Source organism: Phyllostomus discolor, chromosome X (genome assembly GCF_004126475.2).
Source record: "Phyllostomus discolor isolate MPI-MPIP mPhyDis1 chromosome X, mPhyDis1.pri.v3, whole genome shotgun sequence".
Classification (NCBI taxonomy): Eukaryota; Metazoa; Chordata; class Mammalia; order Chiroptera; family Phyllostomidae; genus Phyllostomus; species Phyllostomus discolor.
The window spans coordinates 34,464,139-34,480,069 of NC_050198.1; the positions used below are offsets into that span (position 1 = coordinate 34,464,139).

General features: G+C 48.6%; 2 protein-coding genes across 2 annotated transcripts; both read left to right on the top strand.

Moving 5' to 3' along the window:
• The first annotated feature begins 1,615 nt into the window (after positions 1-1,615).
• On the top strand, positions 1,616-5,292 carry GPR173 (G protein-coupled receptor 173). The gene has a single exon (XM_028523271.2). It carries the CDS (start codon positions 1,929-1,931, stop codon positions 3,048-3,050), a length of 1,122 nt encoding a protein of 373 aa, XP_028379072.1. The 5' UTR covers positions 1,616-1,928; the 3' UTR covers positions 3,051-5,292.
• A 1,910-nt stretch (positions 5,293-7,202) lies between these two features.
• TSPYL2 (TSPY like 2) lies at positions 7,203-13,360 on the top strand. The gene is made up of 7 exons (XM_028522532.2): positions 7,203-8,171; positions 9,393-9,470; positions 9,597-9,708; positions 9,778-9,923; positions 10,051-10,148; positions 10,444-11,102; positions 12,683-13,360. The coding sequence occupies exons 1-7, from the start codon at positions 7,386-7,388 to the stop codon at positions 12,820-12,822; spliced, it is 2,019 nt and encodes a 672-aa protein (XP_028378333.1). The 5' UTR covers positions 7,203-7,385; the 3' UTR covers positions 12,823-13,360.
• Positions 13,361-15,931: the final 2,571 nt, after the last annotated feature.

Here is a 15,931-nt window from a genome sequence, read left to right on the forward strand (position 1 = left end):
CTGTGGAGCTTTTGTTCTCACAGGGAGAGGCAAGCAATAAAGCAAATTTTAAAAGTAAATTAATATAGTGAGTTAAAGGAGATAAATTCTAGGAAAAGAAAATAAGCAGGGCAAAAGGCATGGGTGTGCTGTTATTTCTCACCTGGATTACTGCAGGAGCCTCCTGAGTAGTCTCCTCATTTCCACATTTGCCCCCAAGGTCTGTACTCCTCACAGCATCAAGTGGGATCCTTCTCAGCCTTGAGTTATATCACACCTCGCCTCTGCCCACAGCCCCTCCCATGGCTCCCATCTCACACAGAGTAAAAGGCAGAGTCCTTACCATGGCCTACGTGATCTGGCCCTTGCCGCTTTCTAGCCTCACCTCCCACCACTTTCCTCTCACTCTGTTCTACCTACAGTGGCCCCCTTGTACTTCTTCAAAGGTACCTTGTCAGGTCCTGCCTCAGGGCCTTTGCTCTGACTGTTCCTCCTGCCTGGACTTCTCTTCTGCTAGGTACCCACATGACTAACTCACCTCCTTTACGTCTTTGCTCAGATGACACCTCCATGAAGCCTTCCTTGTCCACCTCATCTAAAATTGCATCTCTCCACCTTTAACTTCCTATCCCCCTTTCTTTCTTTTTTATTTTGAGGAACTGATCATCATCTGACCTACTGTACATCACTTCATATGTATTGTCTTTATTATCTAGAATGTCAGCTTCACAGGGGCAGGGATCTTTGTCTGGTTCACAGCTGTATCCCCAGTGCCTGGCACAGTAGATATTCAGTAAATGGTTTTTCAATGAATGAATACACACAAGCATACCTACATCTTTGTATCCATACACTCTCCACCTCACTTAAAGTAAAAACCAAAGTCGTTGTCATGGCCCACAGCCCTAGATCACCTGGCCCTGGACATCTCTGTGAACTTACCTTCTACCACAGCCTCCCTCACCTGCCCTCTTCCAACCACACTGGTTTTCCCACTGTTCCTTCAGCAGGCTAAGCACATTCCTGATCATGAATAAAGAAATTTATTTAATGAGTGGCTACCAGCATGAACAAAAAAATATGAAATAGAATAGAAACTGATGGGAGTATTAGACATAGACTCTACTATTCTTTGAAACTTTTGATTCATCAGTGTTGCATATGTGTGTGTATGTGTGTGTACCGGGTTGTGATGTAAACTCTTATGATGGGTGGTAGTCAGAAAAGTTTGAAGAGCACAACCTTAGGACTTTACACAAAGGGAAAAGAGCCACATCAGCATCCGTGCCCCACAGATCCACCAATGTAGGAAACAGGTAACCAAAGACATCTAGAGATATGGTGTGCACTCACTCGGTGAGGAGAGAGTAGAAGCAGCAGTTGGCCACCGGCAGGGCCTGAGACCAGCCAGGGAGGAAGTAGGGGGCATGGGAGGTAGGGGGCTTCACAGTCACACTAACACTGCCTTTTCTGTTTCTTCCTCACTTTTTGAACTTTCCATCTGTTTCTCCCTGTCTTTTTCTTGTTTCTTTCTCTCCTTTCCTCTCTCCTGCCTCTCTCCCTCCTCTTCTCTCCTATCTCCCTGTCCCTCTCCCTCTACTGTCACCCTCTCTCCCCCTCTTTTCCCCTTTCCTTGTCTCTCTGGTTCTGTCTCTTTATCTCTTCTTACTCTTTTCCATCCCCTCCATCTCTGTCTCAATTTTTTATCCATTTCTATCTTTATTGCCATTTTCTATCTCTTTGGTCTATCCTTTCTCACTTTGTCTCTATGCCTCTGTGTGTTTTTTTCTTCCTGCCTTTCTCTTGCCCTCATCTCTCTGTCTCTATGTCTGTGCCTCCTCCATTACCCCTATTTGCAGGTTCGGCCCAGCAGGTCAACTGATGGAGTCCCCCATCCAGTACTGGACTGGCTGACTCCATAGGGTTGGGAGCAGCCTCTGCCCCTCATTATGGCCAACACTACTGGAGAGCCCGAGGAGGTGAGCGGCGCACTGTCTCCGCCATCAGCATCGGCTTATGTAAAGCTGGTGCTGCTGGGACTGATCATGTGCGTGAGCCTGGCGGGCAATGCCATCTTGTCGCTGCTGGTGCTCAAGGAGCGTGCCCTGCACAAGGCTCCTTACTACTTTCTACTGGACCTGTGCCTGGCCGATGGCATCCGCTCTGCCGTCTGCTTCCCGTTTGTACTGGCTTCTGTGCGCCATGGCTCCTCATGGACTTTCAGTGCACTCAGCTGCAAGATTGTGGCCTTTATGGCTGTGCTCTTTTGCTTCCATGCGGCCTTCATGCTGTTCTGCATCAGCGTCACCCGCTACATGGCCATTGCCCACCACCGCTTCTACGCCAAACGCATGACACTCTGGACATGTGCAGCTGTGATCTGCATGGCCTGGACCCTATCTGTGGCCATGGCCTTCCCACCTGTCTTCGATGTGGGCACCTACAAGTTTATCCGTGAGGAGGACCAGTGCATCTTTGAGCATCGCTACTTCAAGGCCAATGACACACTGGGTTTCATGCTTATGTTGGCTGTGCTCATGGCAGCTACACATGCTGTCTACGGCAAACTGCTCCTCTTTGAGTATCGTCACCGCAAGATGAAGCCAGTGCAGATGGTGCCGGCCATCAGCCAGAACTGGACATTCCATGGTCCTGGGGCCACTGGCCAGGCTGCTGCCAACTGGATCGCTGGCTTTGGCCGTGGGCCCATGCCACCAACCCTGCTAGGTATACGGCAGAATGGGCATGCAGCCAGCCGGAGGCTGCTGGGCATGGACGAGGTCAAGGGTGAAAAGCAGCTGGGCCGCATGTTCTACGCAATCACACTGCTCTTCCTGCTCCTCTGGTCACCTTACATCGTGGCCTGCTACTGGCGAGTGTTTGTTAAAGCCTGCGCTGTGCCCCACCGTTACCTGGCCACCGCTGTTTGGATGAGCTTCGCCCAGGCTGCTGTCAACCCGATCGTCTGCTTCCTGCTCAACAAGGACCTCAAGAAGTGCCTGAGGACTCATGCCCCCTGCTGGGGCACAGGAGGTGCCCCGGCTCCCAGAGAACCCTACTGTGTCATGTGAAGCAGGCTGGTAGGCAGACAGACAGGGAGTAGGTCATGGCCACCATGATGGGGCCAACAGAAAGGGAGGAGTAGGGGCCCATATAGGAGCCTTTCTTCCTGAGCTCCAGCTCCAGCCCCTCAAACCACCCAGAATCTAGCACCTTTGCCAACTCCTCCCCACCTGTGGGGGACTTGGGAAGGGGTGTTTCTAGTTCTAGGGCCTGTCTCTGCTGCCTCTTTTTCCACTTCTACAATCAATCAGAATCAATCAGTCTCTCTCTCTTTCTCTCTCTCTTTCTCCCTCCAATTCAGAAAAAGAAAACAAACTGAAAATGCAGGTTTTTCTACTAACAGCTAAGGAGTCAGGCTTTCTTGCTTTAATGTCTCTCCTTCTGACATTGTCCAGAATGGGGAAATTTATCCTGTAAAATAGACTTCCAGATCTCTTCTGGCCCCCTCTGCTCCCATGCACCCTCCCCTTCCAAGTCCTTTAGCAAGGCCTGGATATTTAGGGAGAAATTGATCTGTTGACAAGAGGGACCAAAGGGGGTGCAGGTTCCCCAGGGAGCAGGGATGTTTAATTGCTATGTTGTGTGCAATGTTGTTTTAGGCTAACCCTGGTCCCAAGCCCAGTCTCCTCTTGCTTCCCACTATGTCCAGACATCCCAAGTGTTTCTTGAGCATCTGTCTGAGAAGCCAGGAGAGGAGGGAGAAGGCCCCCCAGGATGGGCCCAGGCTAGGTGAAGAGCAGGATGTGAGCTGCACACCTGGAGCTGAAGATATGAGCTTAGCTGTGTTCTCTCAAGCTGCCTCCTGGATTCCCAGGCTCCATCTCTTCTTTCTGAGGATGGAAATCCACTTCAGTCCCACTAGGGCTGATGTGGGTACCATACAGGCAGGAGCAGCCCCCCAGGGAAGTGTGGGGAGATAGTCGAACTCCCCAGAGTAGCTGGGTCCCAGAGCCTGGCATCAGAGGGGAATTCAAACCCAGAATTGTCTCCTGAGTTCACACTACTCTCCCAAAGATGAAAATTCTTTTGGGGCCTTGGCATCTCATCGTGGATAAGCTCCAAGGTACTGTGGATTTGAGTTCATTTCTATCTGACCTCTTTTTGTCCTCCTTAAGCCTCAGGGGCCTCAAGCCCCTCCCTTGGTCTTCTGGGCCCTCAACTCCTGACTTCCTTCCCTCCACCCTTCCCTCCACCCAAAGTGGAACAGACTAGCCAGATTCCCCAGGTGGGTGATTCCCAAGCTTCCCTCCCAGGGCAGAGTCCACTCTGGGATCACTCCAAGGCCAGTTCTTGTGGACTGGAGATCCAAGCTGGCACTCCTTTTACCTGGTCTTGCCCAGGTTCTCTATCCCCTTCTCATTCCCTGGGTGGAGGGGGGAGAACTATATTTATCCTTTCCCTTGCCTATTGAAACCCTTGTCCTAAGTTCCTGCCCTACCCTAACATGGCCCCAGAAGTGGAGAAGCCTTGACCCCCAGGAGAATGGGGAGGGCACTCTAAGCAGGAGAGACATTAATAAGCCTGGCTATGGAGTTGCCCTGGAAAGGCAGGCCAGAGTGGCTGAGAGGCTGGGGTGGGGGGTTACCTGTTCTCTCAGTGATAGTGATGGGGGTGCCTTTTCCAGGGGGTGGGGTGGGGGGATCACAGGGGTGGGGGTAGATAGGGTGCATTCAGGAGGGTTTTCCTCCATTTCTTTTTTCTAACTGCCTGGATTCACCATTGGATTTTGTAAATGGAAAACTGAAATGAACAATGCTATATTGGATGTTTTCTCTTTCTGACTGTGTGTATGTGTGTGTGTCTGTGTGGTCTGTGTGTCTGTGTGTCCTGTCTGCATGACCACATGTGGAGAGGTATGATCGAGTGTGACAGTGTGTCTGCGTGACTTTGTGTGGGGAGGCACCCCTGCTTGGTACACACATGTGAGTAAATGCCTGTATGTGGAGACATATGGCATGCACACACATACATGTATGCACCTAATTGAAAGGAGACAAACTATATGTGCCTGCAGTGGAAGGAGAGTGGTTGGAGAGATGGAACTTGAAAACCGTATGCATGTATGTAGCAGGAGGGAGACTCCTATCTCATCATGTCTTCCTCCCTTGGTCCATACTCTGAACATGGCAGATAGAATACTTGAGAACCCCATCTCTTCCCAAAGCCTGGAGCCCCCAGGTACCACTTTGAACTCCTGAATCAATCTCCTTTCCAAAACACAAACAACGTGTTCCTGAAAGTGGACCACCATAGAGAATGGGGATTGGGAATTAGGGATCCAACTTGGGGAGAACTGATAGACAGGAAATGCCCCCGACAAAGTAATGGCTTCTAGAGGGACTGCGCAGTCAGGGATAGGAGATCTTCTGAAGGGTCTACTTGATACAGCTGGGACTTTGGTAAACTTTGGCTAAATTCAGAGGGAGGGATGTCACAGGAGGAGGGAACCCAAGCCTGGGAGTCTACCCAGCCAGCCTGTTGCCTGGACACTCGATTACTTTATTTATTTACTTATTCTCTCAGAGGTGCACAGAATTGAGTTGACCATACTCCTCAGTTCTTGGCACACTGTATCATCACTGATCCATGTGAAGCCCTTTTATTCATTATTTTGTTGTGTTTTGTCCCCTTCATCACCCATTCCTGATCCCATTCCCCCCTCCAACACAGGCACCTAGTCTCCTGTATTTAACATACATCCTTCCAATCTACCATTCATGTGTTTATTTACATATATGTGTATCTGTGAAAAATATATGGTATTGTTATGTGTTTTAATTTACATAAACAGTGTTGTACTATAAATCTTGTTCTGTTTCTTTTTTCACTCAACATTCTGTTTTTGAGAGATCCAGCCATGTTGCCGTACATAGATTTAATTCATTCTAGTGGTCCATCTTATACACATATATCACATTTTCCTTATCCATTCCCCTGGTGATGGGTCTCTAGGTTGCCCCCAGTTCTCTGCTACAACAAGGCTACAATGGGCAGTTTTCCTACACTTCTCTTTAAGAATGCTTCATCTAGAGGAGGTGAAACTGAAGCTCAGAGAGAGTGTGAGTTATAAAGTAAGGAAGACATCCATGATTTGAATCCCACCCCAAGCCAGAACCCCACCACCATGGCCACGGAGACTGTCCATCTGGCCAAAATAATTTTTGAAATACAGTTAAGAACAGTAGACTGGGGACAGGGAGAGGAGAAAGGAGGGGAAGAAATATTGAGTAGATGAAGACAGAAAGTCCTAGAAAAATCTAATATATGAACTGAATCACACCATTTTAATGACGCATAGGGAGCTACTTTTTTTTTTTTTGCGTGATTATTATTTCTAGAGCCATTTTGCAGAGATGGAAAATGCCACGTCAAAACCTGACCCCAAACCAAAGGTCCTAGTTTTCTAAAGCCCAGGCTCATTTAAAACATCCTAAGCCCCCAGGAGCCTCATCAGTTTGCTGACGGACGAAAAGCTGGGGACTGAAACAGGGGCGGGGGTAGATTTTTAAAGTGCGTAGTTGCCTAAGGGAAATGGAAAGGAGGGGAGGGGAAGGAGGGGAGGGGAGGGGAGGGGGGGGATGAACGACAGCTAAGCTCTCCAATTTGATTTGAACACGTCGTACTCAGCCTGCGTTTGTTTTTGGTTTTGGGGTTTTTTTTTTTTTTTTTGGTCCTAAGAACCACTGGCAACATTGGTTAATAAAACTATATAGGTTTCAGGGGTACAACTCTATAATACATTATCTGTATATTGCATTGTGTGTTCACCACCCCAAGCCAAGCCTCCTTCCATCCCCATTTATCCTCCCTCTACCCTCTAATTCAATAAAAAAATAAGAAAGAAAGAAAGAAAAAAGAACCACTGGTACTTTTCCCATTGGATGAAACGTTGAAAGGTGAGGAAGAAGAGCTTCTTCCCCTTAGCTTTTCTCACAGCCAATTGCCCCGCAGTTTCCCTGTGGTCGCTGGGGGCGGGGGGCGGGGCCCGGGAGTCAGCCCGATGATTGGCGGGCCAAGGAGAGCCAATGGGAAAGTGATGAGGTGGGGTGTCGGCTAGCAGGTTGCTGAAGAGCGAGCAGTAGTCTGGGGAGCGTGAGTGCCGCCTCTGCGGCCAACAGCCAATGGCGAGGCATACAGGTCCCTGACGTCAGGGAGGGGCGGGGCCTGGGCGCTTGGCGCGGTGGGAATTGGGCAGGCGCTGTGGGAGGGGACGCCAGAGCGAGGCTGTGAGCTGAGCTAGTCGCGTGAAGCACGGTGGCTCCGCTTCAGGTGTGACGGGCAGCAGCGACCTGGCTGAGAGAAGTGGCGAGTGCGGTTCCTCTTGCGGTGTGAGAGCGGTCACTATGGACCGCCCGGATGAGGGGCCTCCGGCCAAGGCCCGCCGCCTGAGCAGCTCAGAGCCCCCTCAGGACGACGTGCCGCCGCCGCCGCCACTCCTGCGACTGCCCCTGCCTCCACCCGAGCAGCGCCCGAGGCTCCGGGAGGAAACTGAGGCGGCACAGGTGCTGGCTGACATGAGGGGGGTGGGACTGGGCCCCACTCTTCCCCCGCCGCCGCCCTATGTCATTCTGGAGGAGGGGGGAGTTCGCGCATACTTCACCCTGGGTGCTGGGTGTTCCTGCTGGGATCCTGAGATCGAGTCTGGGTATGGGGGGGCGCCCCCTCCCACGGAGAGCCTAGAAACACTCTCTCCTTCGGAGGTTTCTGGGGGAAGCCTGGAAATCGACATTCAGGTTTCGGAGCCCGGCAGCTTTGATGGAGAAAAGGCCCTAGAAACCTGTAGCATAGGGGGGCGGGGGTACCAGATGTTAGCCGATCTACAGGGAAAGGAAGAGACCATCATCATAGTGGAAGATGATGAGGAGAATGAAAAGGAAAGTGTGAGGAAGAGGAGGAGGAGGAAGAGGAAGCACAGGAAGGTGAAGAAGGAAAGCAAAGAGATAAATGCCGAGAAGATAGAGTACATCCTGCAGGCACTGGAAAACATTCAGCTGGACCTGGAGGCGGTAAACATCAAGGCAGGCAAGGCCTTCCTCCGTCTCAAGCGCAAGTTCATTCAGATGCGGAGACCCTTCCTGGAACGCAGAGACCTTATCATCCAGCATATCCCAGGCTTCTGGGTCAAAGCAGTATCCTTGTCATCTATACTCATGGGTCAGGAGCCCATGACAGAAAGGGGGGATGTGGGAACAGGGACAGAGTGAAAAGTGTGGGGGCTGGCCCCTATTGAAAGAATGACTAGGTTTGGTGGAGGAGGGATGGAAGGAGGGGGGAAAAACATCAGAGAAACTGGACTAGAGATGGTGAAGGGGGAGGGACACAACATAAAAACTGGACTATGGATGGGAAAGAGGAAGAATATAATGTTTAAAAATGCATCATTGACAGTGAAGGGGGGAGGGTAGTAGAGGGGCATACAGCAGAAAAATTGGACCAAAGATGATGAAAGGATGGGGGAGGGGCATGCAGAAAATAAACTGACTCAGAGACAGTGAAGAGGGAGGGGAAGGGCACCATAGCAGAGAAATTGCCCAGAATGGGTGCTTAACTCACACATGGCTCTGCAAATCCTAGGTATCTACCTAGATACTAGGGAGACCCCAACCCTGGCTGGAGAAAAGGGGGCTAGAAAGTTGCTGGAGCCCCTGAAGGGTCAGAGGAGTACCTAGGAACGGAGATCAAGAAGTTAAATGAAGGAAAGGGGAGAGTAAGAAAATCCCAGTCACTACTCAGCTCATCTCAGGGATACATACAGACATGCAACATGTTAGGAACACATAGGTTTAACATCCTATCAGAATTACATAGATACAGATCCTTGGCATCCTCATGCAAAGTATACATGATCACAGACCCTCAGTACCTAGTGTCATTTGGACATAAACCCTCAGATCCAGACACATAATATCATGTGGTCAAAGACCCATAACACCCAAATATATATTATGTGACTATAGTCCCTCAACAACCAGATATAGCTTTACTTGGACATGGACCTTCAGCCTCCAGACATACAGTGTCTTGTGAGCACAAGCCCTTGGCATCCAGAGACACATCACATGGACATAGATCCTCAGCACCCACACACAACAAACAAGAACTGTGGCAGAGCCACCTGATGCAGAGGTTTGACAGCATAAACACAGGCTCTCACCATATAGCATCATGGAAATAAAAGTACAGGTTGGGTCCCATGATGCACTTGCCCCACACATATCAAATGAACACAGAAGGAATTCTGCTCCAGCTTCTCTTTTGTTTTGCCCTGCCTGACCCGCTCTGCTTGGCCTTCCCTCCCTCCTTCTCTCAATGAACAGTCACTCCTTGACCTAAACTGCTCCCTCCCTCAGTTCCTCAACCACCCCAAAATTTCAATCTTGATCAACCAACGTGATGAAGACATTTTCCGCTACTTGACCAATCTGCAGGTCAGGCCAAAGAGATTTTCTTTTTTACTAAGACTGGACAAGGAATCTGGTCCTTGGAGGTGAGGGAGGATTGGGGGGGGGGTATGGTAAGGTGAGGATTCCATCATTACCCTCCACCCTGAGCAGGTACAGGATCTCAGACATATCTCCATGGGCTACAAAATGAAGCTGTACTTCCAGACAAACCCCTATTTCTCAAACATGGTGATTGTCAAGGAGTTCCAGTGCAACCGATCGGGTAAGAGGCACTCCCAGGGCAAATCCATGTACACTTGGCCAGTCCCCTCTCCATAACCTTTTCCTCTAGGCCGGCTGGTGTCTCACTCTACCCCAATCCGTTGGCACCGGGGCCAGGAACCCCAGGCCCACAAGCACAGGAACCAGGACACCAAGCACAGCTTCTTCAGCTGGTTCTCAAATCACAGCCTCCCAGAGGCTGACAGGATTGCTGAGGTGGGCCCTCCTGGTAGTACCAGAGAAGGACTTGCTAGGCTTGCCTCTGGGTGCCTGGGGAATTGGGAGTAGGTTCTGGGGCTTGTACTTACAGTTCTGTTTTCCCTTCCCCCTTCTCTTCCAACAGATTATCAAGAATGACCTGTGGGTTAACCCTCTACGCTACTACATGATGGGTGAAGGTGGCTACAGGGCCAAAAGAAAGAAGCAAGAAAAGAAAGAAAGGTGATGGGGGGGGTTGGAGGCTGAGAAGTGATTTGTTAGTGTCGCGTAGGATTTATTAAGCCAAAAGGGACCTTGGAGATAACTCAGTCCAATATGTTTTACAAGTGGGAAATGATGCCCAGAAATGGGGTGTGATTGGCCTGAAATTACACAGTCAGGGGCAGAAATGGGACTCTCCCCACCCTAGTTTAATCCCTGGGATCCCTTGTAGCCTACTGCCTCCCCAGTTACTTACCACCTTTCAGTAGTCTGTTTTGGGTACAACACCTCTCACCAAACTTCTGTTCAACCCCAGGCTTTCCCACAGTAAAAAGAGGAACAAGTATGAGGTGGTGATCATGGAAGACTTTGATGACTATCAAGTAATGGAAGATATTATTGGCGAGACCTCAGACAGTGATGTTATCACTGACAATGAGACCATTCATGACATCAAGATATCTGATTTCATGGAGACCACTGACTGCTTCGAGACCACTGACAACGAGATAACTGACATCAACGAGAGCCTCTGTGATAGCGAGAGCCTCTGTGACAGCGAGATCCCAGACCACAGTGAGACCACTGACAACAATGAGATTGCCATTGATTACAAAAATCCTGATGACAACAATGAGAACACTGACGGTGATGATGAGAACCCACAGGGTGGCAGCTACAGCAACAACCTGGGCAGCAGTGATAGTGACAATGATGGAGACAACGAGGCCAGTGATGATGAAGATAATGATGGCAATGAAGGTGACAGTGAAGGCAGTGATGATGACGGCAATGAAGGTGACAATGAAGGCAGTGATGATGACGACAGAGACGTTTATGATTATGTGAATGACACTGAAGAGTCTGAGAAGGATCAAGTTAACAGCAGCTACCTGTATGAATATGATAATGAGATAGAGACCTTCTTCGAAGAAGAGTCATCAATGGAGGAAGAAGAGGAGGGTAGTGAGGAAGGTGAGCTAGATCCCTCTCTTGTCTTCCCTCCTTTTTCTTTTCTCAGAGAAAAGCTGGCCAGTGTCAGGGAATCAAGACATGAGCACAATCTGCCCTGGTGGAGAAAATGAAAAAGCATTCTGTACAACTTTTAAAACAAAGGCCAGGGAACATTTAACTCACAAATGTAACAAGATCAAAGAAACATTTCATTTGTAGGTGATGGGTAACAGCAAAAGACAAAGAAGAAGGAAGAGATAGGAGAGTGTAGGTCGAAAACTGAGGACTGGTTCACATATGGGGGCGGGGGTGGGTACATGGAAAGTAGCAAACACATTGCAATTCAGTACACTTTGTACCCAACCCTGGCCTTCTGGCAATTCCCAGTTCTGTTTGGGGAGCTGAGGCTGAAATGGACATTATGCTTTGTGATCCCAGAGGAGGGAACAGTTAATTCTACCTTAACGAGGAAGGGGAAAACTAGAGAAAGGAAGTGGCATTTGAATTGGAGGCTGCATTCGTCTTAAGGAGTATTATGGGGCATTCTTGGTGGAAGGGATCACATGAACATGGAAGGGTGAAAATGTGTGGTATGTTGGGCACAGTTTCTCAAATTGTCTTCTGAGAACCCTTCACCAGTTCTGAAAGCTGCTTTACACAAAAAGGTTTAGTGACCAAATATGTTGGGGAGATACTACATATAGTAATATCTTCATGTAGTCACCTGTACATTAGCACCTTAAAGGCTCTGAGTAGTCCCACTGTAAGAAACCTATTTAAACTTTGTGGAACCCAATATTTTTTAAGCTTCTTGACCACAGAAGCTACTGCTCACCAGAAAATGTGTTTTGGGAAGTGCTATGTTTGAAGGAAAAGATGGTATTTAAGGTGACTCTCAGGTTTGGTTCTGGCCTGGATGACTGGTGAAAGGAGGTGCCATTTCCTGGGATGGGGAATGGCACGGTGCTGAGATTGATGGGATGCAGGGAGAAACACAGAGTGGAAGGGCTTGTCGGACATAAGGCGGGCCTCTGAGGGAAGAACAACCACTCCTGTGGGTTTTGACCATGCAGTCAAAAACTTCCATTGAGGGCAGGGGCAGGGGACTGAGGAAGGAGGCATTGAATGAGTGAGTAGACCCAATCTAGACATTTTCAGGTTGACTGGGGAAATTGAGGAAATTGCTGGCCCCATACCCTCCCACCAGATGACACTTCTGTTGGAGGAGAGGCAGAGTTAGCTGCCTAGCCCTAGGATGGGAGTGGGGGTGGGGAATTGGGCTGAAGAAGACAGACTGGGGCCTGTTTCCGTCACACTATGGAGAAGGAGCTGACTCCACATGAATAGGTTTATTCAGCTGAGGTCACAGCTCAGGAAAAGACACATTTGATGCATACAGTGGGAGAAAAGGCTACTTTAAGAGATATAGGAACTTTGTTTGGATAGAGGCAAAGAACTCATCCTATTCTTCCTGAGCCCCCCATCTATCCATGGTTGCTTGTTCCAAGCAGAGGTGCTTGGGGAATGATCCTTCCCCACCAATACCCATCTAACCACTCTCTTACATTTTCTGGTCCCCCCTCTCTGCCCTGTGCTGCCAGGAGGTGAGGACAGCCATGACGAGGGAGAAAGTGAGGAGGAGGAAGGAATCGAAGAAGAGTGGGAAGACTCTGACATGGAGGAAGTCCTTCAGGTCCAAAACGCTTGGGTGGACCCCGTGAAGAGAGGCAAAATCGGATAAACAAACATCCCACCCTTGCCATTGTAGGGGCTGCCTCTGTATTCCTCTCCCTCTCTCCCATTTGTCCTCCCCTTCAGCTAGGGCCTTGAAGCCCCACATTGCACTTCTGGGGGGTGACCAACTTCGTACACGGGTTCGAAGTTTATTTTTATGGTTTAGTAATTGCAGAGTTCTTTTGGGGAGCAGGGGGAGGGGGATTTCCCCTTTCCTTTGGCCCTCCCTCGCAGGCTTCTGTGTGCTGCTATGTATTTATTGTGATGCCTTGGTCAGGGCCCCTCTGTTCCCCTCCTCGTGCTGTATGGAGTGGACACCCTTGATCTTGAAGTGGGGCAGGCTGCTGTGGCCTTGGGGGCTCTGCTGCCACCCTGTTGTCCCAAGTCTCTTTCCCTCACCTTTTCCCCGCTATGCCCGCTAGCCCGCATCGGTGTCTATGCAAGGCCGCTTTGCCATTGCGGTGTTCCTATCCCCCTCCCCCAGAAGCCCTGCCTCATTCCCTGTGAACCCTGGTAATCCCAATAAAATTCAGAGCAAATTCAAAGTGCTGCTTTGAGTCTTTTGTTCCGCCAAGTGCGCTGTCCCCAGCAGTCAGTCTCCCTTGCTACAAGCCCTCAGGTACCCCGCTCTTCAAAGCACTAGCCTGCAAGATGGTAGTTGATAAAGAGTCAGTTGGGGATGGATTTGGCTGGCTGGAGTCGCGCTCGGCAGGGCCGCAGAGGTGTGGCGTCAGGCCATTGCGGACCATTCTGGCCAATGGCAGGGCGAGGTTGAGGAAGCCCCTCCCTCTCCCGTTGGGCCCGCAGTAGACTCAGCCAGGTAGCAAACAGCTTCCCACGCCTTCTCTCGCGCAGGCGCACAGAGACGCTTCGTGCCTTGTAACATCCATTTATTCAGTGATTCATCTTTTAATTTATCGTGCGTCAAACCTTTCCTCAGACCTAGTGTGAGTTGGGTGGTGGAGGGGAGAGCCAGAGGAATCCATTTTTCTCATTCGCATGTAGCAGGAAGAAATCATGTCAGTTGGGACATCACGATCTAGTATTGCAGGAGTGCTCTCTCCTTTTAGGGCAGGGGTTCAGGGTCCCTGGAGCTGGGCCAGGGAGAGAAGACAAGAAAAGATGGGTCAGGCAGAGGAGTTTGCATAGAGATAAGGGCAAAGCAAAGGGAAATTACTATGTAGCTGTGTGAGGGGGGGTGGGGTTCGGGAGTTGAGAGTCTGAAAGGCAGACATTATCTGGGAGACCTGGGAAAGGCTGAGATGTTTTAAATATTGGATACAGTAACTTTATTTCAAGGGACACCAGAAATACCTCCCAGATTCTTTCTGTATCGTAATGACAACTTATGTAGCCATCTGGGTTGGTCTTCTGCAATATACTTACAGAACTCTCCATCCAATGCCCTTCCTTTGCTGGGGGGATTCAGATTTGTGTTTTAGAGAATGCCCTCTGCTGGCTGCCAGAAGAAAGGATTGGAGAAGAGAGTGAGCAAAGCTCCACCTCAGGTTGAGAGTGGCATGATGGGGATGTATATAGGAGGCTTTTTAACTTTTTCCTTAATTTTAGAAGTTTTTAATATATAGAATTATTGCAAAGATAATAGAGAGTTCCCATATACTTTACAGCCAGTTTCCCCTAGTATTAACATCTTTCATTAGTATGGTACATCTGTCACAAGTAGTGAACCAGTGTTAATACTGTACAGTTAACTAAAGTCCATACTTTATTCATACTTTATTAGTTTTCACTTAATTTCCTTTGTCTATTCCAGAGTGCCATCCAGGATACCACATTACATTTAGTCATCATGTCTCCCTAGGCTCCTCTTGGCTGTGAGAGTTTCTCAGATTTTCTTTGTTTATGATGACCTGGAGTCATCAACATTTGAGGAGTACTGGTCAGGTATTTTGTAGAATTTTCCTCAATTGGGATTTGTGTGATGTTTTTCTCATGATTAGAGTGGGGTTATGGGTTGAGGAAGGAAGACCACAGAAATACAGTCCTATTCCCATTGCATTCACATAGTTAAGGCATAGCTATCAATATACCTTATCAGTGTTAATATTAACCTTGCTCTCCTGGCTGAGGGCATGTATGTCAGGTTTCTCCACTGTAAAATTACTCCTCTGCCTCCTATCAAACTTTGGAAGGAAGCCACTAAGTCAACGGTGTCAAATTCATTTTCACGGGGGGCCAGGTCAGCCTTGTGGTTGCCATCAAAGGGCCGAACGTAATTTTAGGACTGTATAAATGTAACTACTCCTTAACAGTTAAGCAAGAGCTTGGCACTGTCACCAGGTAGAAACAAGGTACCCGGTAGATAAAACAAGGTGGAGAGCTGGACTCGGCCCACGGGCCTTGCATTTGCCACCTGTGTACTAAGTGTAGCTCATGCTTAGGCAGTGGAGAGTTATGTTCTTCATCTCCTCAAGGGCAAAGTATTTACAGAAATGAATTAGAATTGTTCCACACTAGAAATGTGTCTGTTCTATGAGAGCTTTTAAGATACTGGAATTGACGGGCTTTATTTTTTCCATCTTAAACAAGATGTTTATTAAACAACAAGACACTGGACATAAAGGGAAAACTGTCTAGGATTCATTTCTTTTAGAGTAATGTATTCCTACTTAAAGATAGATTGCCCTACATGTGACAGTTATGTACAAAATATTATAAATTTGTCCTTGGTTTTACAATGATAGATTAAAAAAAAACCATTAAAACTCTCCAATTGAACAAAGCATGCAAGAATTTTGTATTTTTCTTTTTTCTTTAAAGATTTTATTTACTTATTTTTAGACAGGGGGGAAGGGAGGGAGAAAAAGAGGGAGAGAAACATCAATGTGTGGTTGCCTCTCGTGCACCCCCAACTGGGGACCTGGGCCTCAACCCAGGCATGTGCCCTGACTGGGAATTGAACCTGCAACCTTTTGGTTCACAGGCCGGTGCTCAATCCACTGAGCCACACCAGCCAGGGCTTATGTTGTTCTTTTTTGTTAAAAACAGAGAGAGCAAAATAACTTGCTGGAATATAAAGATAAGGGCTGAATGTGCATTCCACTAATGGAGAAAGTGGGTATTTTCACTGAACTAGTATTTATCCCCATCCTATC